At 47.2% G+C, this 6,289-nt stretch overlaps 1 protein-coding gene across 1 annotated transcript in view; it reads left to right on the top strand.

Annotated features, from left to right (window-relative positions):
* Positions 1–1,797: 1,797 nt before the first annotated feature.
* Positions 1,798–6,289, top strand: part of CCDC60 (coiled-coil domain containing 60) — a 56,321-nt gene continuing 51,829 nt past the window's right edge. Inside the window, exons 1-2 of the mRNA XM_014537714.1 lie at positions 1,798–1,836; positions 2,626–2,705. Of these exons, the coding sequence (XP_014393200.1) occupies positions 1,798–1,836; positions 2,626–2,705 (119 nt within the window). The remainder of the gene's footprint in view (positions 1,837–2,625; positions 2,706–6,289) is intronic.

The following is a 6,289-nucleotide window of genomic DNA, read 5'->3' as shown; positions in this document are numbered from 1 at the left end:
CGGGAAAGAAGCAGGCAGAAGTAGGAGGGTCCTGGATTCCCTAGGCACGTGGGTTTCGTTAGTGATTTTGAGGGGACGGAGTGGGGAGGAAGAACTCTGGATATGCGTCTAAGCCATGGAAAATTCTGGGGGTCTCGGGCTTAGGATCAAAAGATAAGGAATACACAAAGTTACTATCTGCAAAGGGAGAACCAGCTTGAGAGTCCCAAAATAGCTGGTCGGCACCTGAAGCCAAGTATTTGCATAAACTATAACCATAATCCTTTTTTTGACCTTCATTTCCATTTCCTGCTCCCCACAGGGTGCTGGTCCCTGTGAACTGCATTTCCCAGCACCCTTTCCAGCTGGCTTCCGGGGAGGGGGTGGAACCTTCCTTCTTGGCTAATCTCGAGCTTACCTGGCCATCACTAACTTGGCTTTTCAGCTCTTGCAACTCCTTTGGACCTGCTCCCCTAAGTTAAATTCCCCGAATTGAACTACCCGCATGAGCTCCGATTTCCTGCCTAGACCCTGCAGAGTGCTTAATACCGTGCATTACAATAAACTATTAACTTTCATCATTTCCGACATTTAGATTACTCAACTTAAAATAGCATTGAAAAATCACATTTTGCTTATATTGGTAGAATTAGTCAGAATTGCTTTATAAACATGAAAAACACTATTATTTTACTACAGAAGTAATATATGTAAATTAGTTTAAAATTAAGGGAAAAAGATAACCCCACGTTGAAAATTATTATTTATGTAGAATTCAAATGCCCTGAGATAATATTGCTATTGACAGCTTGTTAGATTTCCTTCCAGCTTGTTATATAATTAAGCATAAACTTTGCCATGTATCGATGTTTTAAAACATAATTTATGTCAGGTTATACAAAGTTTTAGAAATTTCTATCGATTTTTACAAATATAAGTCTTAAAACTCTCCATGATCTAAGTATTTCATATTTTGTATCATGTCTGTCGATAGCCACAATAAATAAATACTAGCACCAAATTCAAATGCATCACATACCACTGTCTGGAGAGACTGCGATTTATCCCCCCAGTGCCTACTGCTCACACGGAGATGTTCACTATTGTTCACGGGCTGCTATAGACATCCTCACAGGCGCCTTTTCATCCCTATGCATGGCTTCCTTGGCTAGAACTGGAGCTGCCGGGTGAAAGGAAATGTATTCCAAGGCTTGTCGTCCATGTGGTGGTAGTGCCATCAGAAGGGATTCTTGGAGGCTCTGTAAATTCTGACTTGTGTCCGTATCGAATGGTGTTTGTAAACGCCCTGACAAGCAGACTGCCCTCACTCAAAGCCCATTATTACTGCCAGCTTATTACCACTGCAATTGAACAATGGTCATAAAGAAGATGGTTTCCTGAGAATCCACTGAAATGCTGACATGATTGCGGGGCGTGTGGGGAGGCTCTTGTCCTGCTAAAGTGTTGTGTCAAGTTGAGGACACAATTCGCTTTGCTGCTCTAGATTGTTCGGCACCCATTAGGTCAATGCAGATTCACTCCGTTCCAATAGTGTGAATTCCTGGTGCCCAGGCAACTGAAATTAGGTGGGATTTTGGGGGGTGGGGGTGATGCCTGAAATGTGGACAGTGTTGTCGTTTCTTCCTGAGGAGGGTGAAACGAGACGTTTATGAGAGGGATGGGTACATGGCGATGACATCAAGCAGGGTTTTGATCACATATTTTCAAATTATCTGGTGAGGAAATTTGAGTGTGTGTGTGTGTGTGTGTGTGTGTGTGTGTGTGTGTGTGTTTGTTCATAAGTATGTTTCATTCACAATGTATTTTAAGAAAGTCACTCTGGTCCTGAAGGAAAGAGTGAGTGGGGTGCGTAAAAGAAGAGAAGGATGAGGAAGAGGCAACCTGATTTTCCTGCTCGAGCTCAACATGGCCAATCCCACTGCCTTCACTGCAAAACGCACCAGGACAGGGGGCATCTGATTTGGATGCCTCAAGAGGGGAAGTGAGAGGGGGTAAGAGGACTAGTCTGCCTTGGCACGCCGGGGAGCGTACTTTAAAGAGCAATTTTATGGTTGCAGGAAACAGAAAAGCCAACTCAAACTGGTTTAATAATAAAGGAAACATTACAAAGTCCGGGTCCTCGTGAAGCCTGACCAGTTCAACAAGGCACCCTGAGGTCACTTTTTCTTTGAAGATAGTACTAATAAGAGAAGCCTCATTTTCCAAATGCTTGCTCTGAGTCGGGAATTTGGCAATTAATTTCATTGTCACAACACGGTAGGAATAAGGCCCCGGTTCTGCCGATGAAACCGAGGCCCACAGAGGTGGAGTAATTTGTCCAAGGTCACACAGCCAGTCACCGGACAGAACCAGGATCAGAGCTCAGGTCTGCCTGCCTCCAAAGCCCTTGCTATTTCCACTGTCCCACATGCCCCTCGTTGGTGTAGAAAGGACGCTGGGCTGCCCAGACCCCCTCCAACCTGATCAGAGACCTCAGACGTTGGTGTAGAAAGGACGCTGGGCTGCCCAGACCCCCCTCCAACCTGATCAGACACCTCAGATGAACACGTGAGCCTCCTGCAGCCTGGATCCACTTGTAACAGTTGTACTAACGTGTTTTTCTTTCACTTCTTGGCTTCCCATCAGATCCCAGAGAAGTCATTGAAGAACATCAAGTATATGGAGAAGGAAATAATGAACCTCAAAAAAGACCTGATGCGCAGCCGGTGGGTGAGCCCAGCATGGAATAACCCAGACACAGCCTGACCGGGATGATCAGGCTCCGGGGTGGCGGCCACAGGTCCTTGCCAGGTCCCGGTGCCCCGCCCCCACCCTGACTGACAGGAGGGCAACCCTGTAAGGATGCATTTCCTGGTTGGACTTTTCCGAAGAGTACCTGTACCAGACTTCTGTCCCCACTCGTGCCTGCCAGTCCCCTGCCTAGAGTTCCCTCTGCTTTCCCGCCTGGACCCGAGTCCAATTCAAGAGAGTCCCTGTACTCTCCAAGTCTTTTCTTTTCACTCCAGGTCTACAGCATGGTAGCTGGGAGTCGGGTAGGCTCGGTCTCAGTACTGGCCCTGCAACCTCCCACTGGTGACACTGGAGGACTCATTTAACCTCCCTGAGTCTCTGGGTCCTCACCTGTGAAATGAATATAATGTGAGGCTGTTAGAAGCAGCGGGTGAAATGCCCCTTCCCCGGCCCACCAATCCCTTCCCTCCATGAGAGTGTGAGCAAACTCAGATCTAGGGCCATATTCATCCCCAGGCGGTGAGAGGGGATTAGTTTCCTCTCCCCTTACCTCCTTCCTGGGAGCTGGAAGGATCCAAGGTGTGATCATTTATGGGGCCCTGGGCCAAGCAACTCAAGGCAGAGTAAGAGATGGAGGCTCGCTTAGCAAAAAATGCACAAGGCCATGCCCAGGAGGGTAATGCAGGCAGCGTGCAAGGTCTGTTTATCTGAGCGTCTCCCACTCGGGCCAGACCACAGCGCAAATCACAGCGAGACATTTCCTTTCTTCACCTCCACCATCCGGAAGCTCCTCCTCCTCCACGGCCCAGCCGCACCCCACCCTTGACGTGTCCCGCAGCACAACTTGATGGAACTGGAAGACTGAGCCCCACAGGAGGAGGGAAGGTGCAGGCAAAGAAGGCGGGGAGAAGGGAAGGGTGAAAGGGACTAGGGCGGGGTTCAAGACAGGACCCCAGAGAATATCTCGCCACTGACCATGGGAGGAATGGCCGTGTCAGCTCTGGGGGGTCTCTGGGCACCCACTGTCCAGCAGAAACATAATGCAAGCCATGGGTAGCCGCACTCAAAAAGTAAAGTGAATCTGGTGAAAGTAATTCTAATAATATATTTTACTTAACCCAATATACCCGAGGTATTATCATTCAACCTGTAATCAGTAAGAAAAAAGTATTAATGAGACACTTTACATTCTGCTTTGAACACATGATGAAAAGTGATGAAAAATGATGATGAAAAACCCAAGTGTATTTTACCCTTAGAGAACATATCAATTTGGGCCAAACATATTCCAAGTACTCAATAGTTATTATGAATTGAATTGTGTCCCTTTTAAAATTCTTATTTTGAAGACCTACCCCCCCGCCCCAATGTGACTGTAAAGACAAGACTATTAAAGAGGTAATTAAGATTAAATGAGGTCATAATGTTAGGGCCCTAACCAATATAAGTGATCTCCTTATAAGAAGAAGAAGAGATACCAGGAATATAAATTCACAAGAAAAGGCCATGCCAGGACACAGCGAGAAGGTGCCCTCTGCAGGTCAAGGAGAGAGAAGCCTCAGGAGAAACCAACCCTACTGACACCTTGATCTTGGGCTTCCAGCCTCCCGAACCGGGAGAAAATGTCTGTTGTTTAAGCCAGTCAGTCTGAGGAATTCTCTGACAGCCTGGCCACACAAACGTAATAGCCAAGGTCGAGATAATGCTGCAGAGAACGTTCCCGGCTCAAGGGGGCTGATGGGCCTCAGTCTCAGAGTCTCACATGAAGCCAAACTCGAGGGTTTGTGGCTGTGAGAATTGAGAGCTAGGACCCGCAGGGACTCTTCTGTTAGTTGTGGACATACTGGCCTCCACAGTGTTTGAAAACAGGCTGGAGGGCTTTTGAGGCTGATGCCTTGGGAAGCCTAACGCCCCAGGGACAGGGAAGACGTAGGATCAGGAGGCCAAGAGTTATCTGAGTGGGGACAGCATCCTGGCTGAAGATGAACCTCCAACGGGATTTGTGCTCAGCCCCATGGCTGTGCTTGGAGGATATCCCAGGCTTCAGAAGGAATGGTGCTGAGGGAACCTGGATCAGAGGTGAGGTCCAAAATACAGAACCATCTGCATGCCGTGGCATCCATCACTAGGAACAGACCCTGGCCATACCCAGCCATGAAGATCATGTCAGTTCTTAGCAGCTGAATATTACCAGCCTTGAGGTGGATGATTCTAAACCAGATCCCCAGCTACAAATACAGACCAGAATCTCTAGAGCCCAAGAACTGAGAATTTCCACAATAATCATTAGAGTAGACAAGAGCCGAGAGGAGAAGTACCAAGAGATGCTTTGAGCTGTGTTAAGTCCCAGGCACCAAGCCTCACCCGACCCAGCCCAAGGAGGGCAACAAGCAGGGGTGAGCCCGCTTGTAACCAGAACCAATTGCTAAATTTTCAGGAAATTTGCAAGCCAATTATCAAACACAGCTATTGTTAAAAATTAAATTGTGTAAACTTACAATTAAATACATGATATTAAAACAAAGGCAATAGAAACTCGAAGCTCATCATTTCCTAATGATTTCATACATTTCCCTGTTGCTATCTATGCTCTTGAGGTTATTTCTGTCTGATGGGAAGAGTATAAATGGGACTACCGCAAATTTCTTCCCAGCTCTGCAGTCACTCACATCACACTGGAAGCTCAAAATCAGCCACGAAGGGTATATTTATGTCACAGAAATCAGCAAACGCTACAAATCAGGGCTGGCTTGTCCCCTCCGAGTTAAACACTCCTGGGAACATGGCCCCCAAAATAACCAGGGTTGAACTTCCCACTCACCCAGTATAACAGAGGGGCTTGACTAAAGGGTGATATAGAAGTGGCTTTTCTGCCACCCTTGACTTGGCAAGCTGGGTCTCTCTCTCCTGCCAGATGCATTTACCGTGGCCCTGAAACTAGCTTGAATGTAACATCCTCATGGAACAGGCTAGCCTGGCCAAGGTCTGGACGTGGAGGAGAAGGTGGGGAAAGCCAGACAGAAAAGCCACAAGCAAGAAAACAAGAATCGACAATAAAACGTTCCAGCTGCCCACTCTCTGGATCCCACTGACATTTCAGGAAGCGCCGATTCCCCTTCCAAAGGAAACACCCTGTTTTCCAGGGGAATCACCTCTTCGAAAAGAGATCTAACCCCATGGCCCCATCTCCCAGGGTTAAATGAGGCGAAATATTAGCACAGAGGAGGATGTCTTTTCCACGTAATGTTTTCCAAGTCTGCTTTGCTTATTAGAATCCAGCCAAACACCTTGACTGTCTGCTAGACTGTTATTTAATACTTCGGCCCCCTTATAATTCAATCGCACCATCCCTGGCTTCATGGCCAATTGAACACGATGCTAAAAAGAATAAAAACCGACAACAATCAAGGCTTAACTACAACAAGACTGCGCACAGAGACCACAAGGGGGTACACCAAGAGTGTCTACCTCAGGTAATTGGGACACTTAACACGGAAAGCCACTCTATCGACACAGCGAAGCATAAAAAAATGCCAAGACAAAGAAACAGGCCACAAAG

This window comes from Myotis brandtii, unplaced genomic scaffold, assembly GCF_000412655.1.
Source record: "Myotis brandtii unplaced genomic scaffold, ASM41265v1 scaffold181, whole genome shotgun sequence".
Classification (NCBI taxonomy): Eukaryota; Metazoa; Chordata; class Mammalia; order Chiroptera; family Vespertilionidae; genus Myotis; species Myotis brandtii.
The sequence above is the reverse complement of the archived record's forward strand: the minus strand, read 5'-3'. Positions and strand labels throughout refer to the sequence as shown.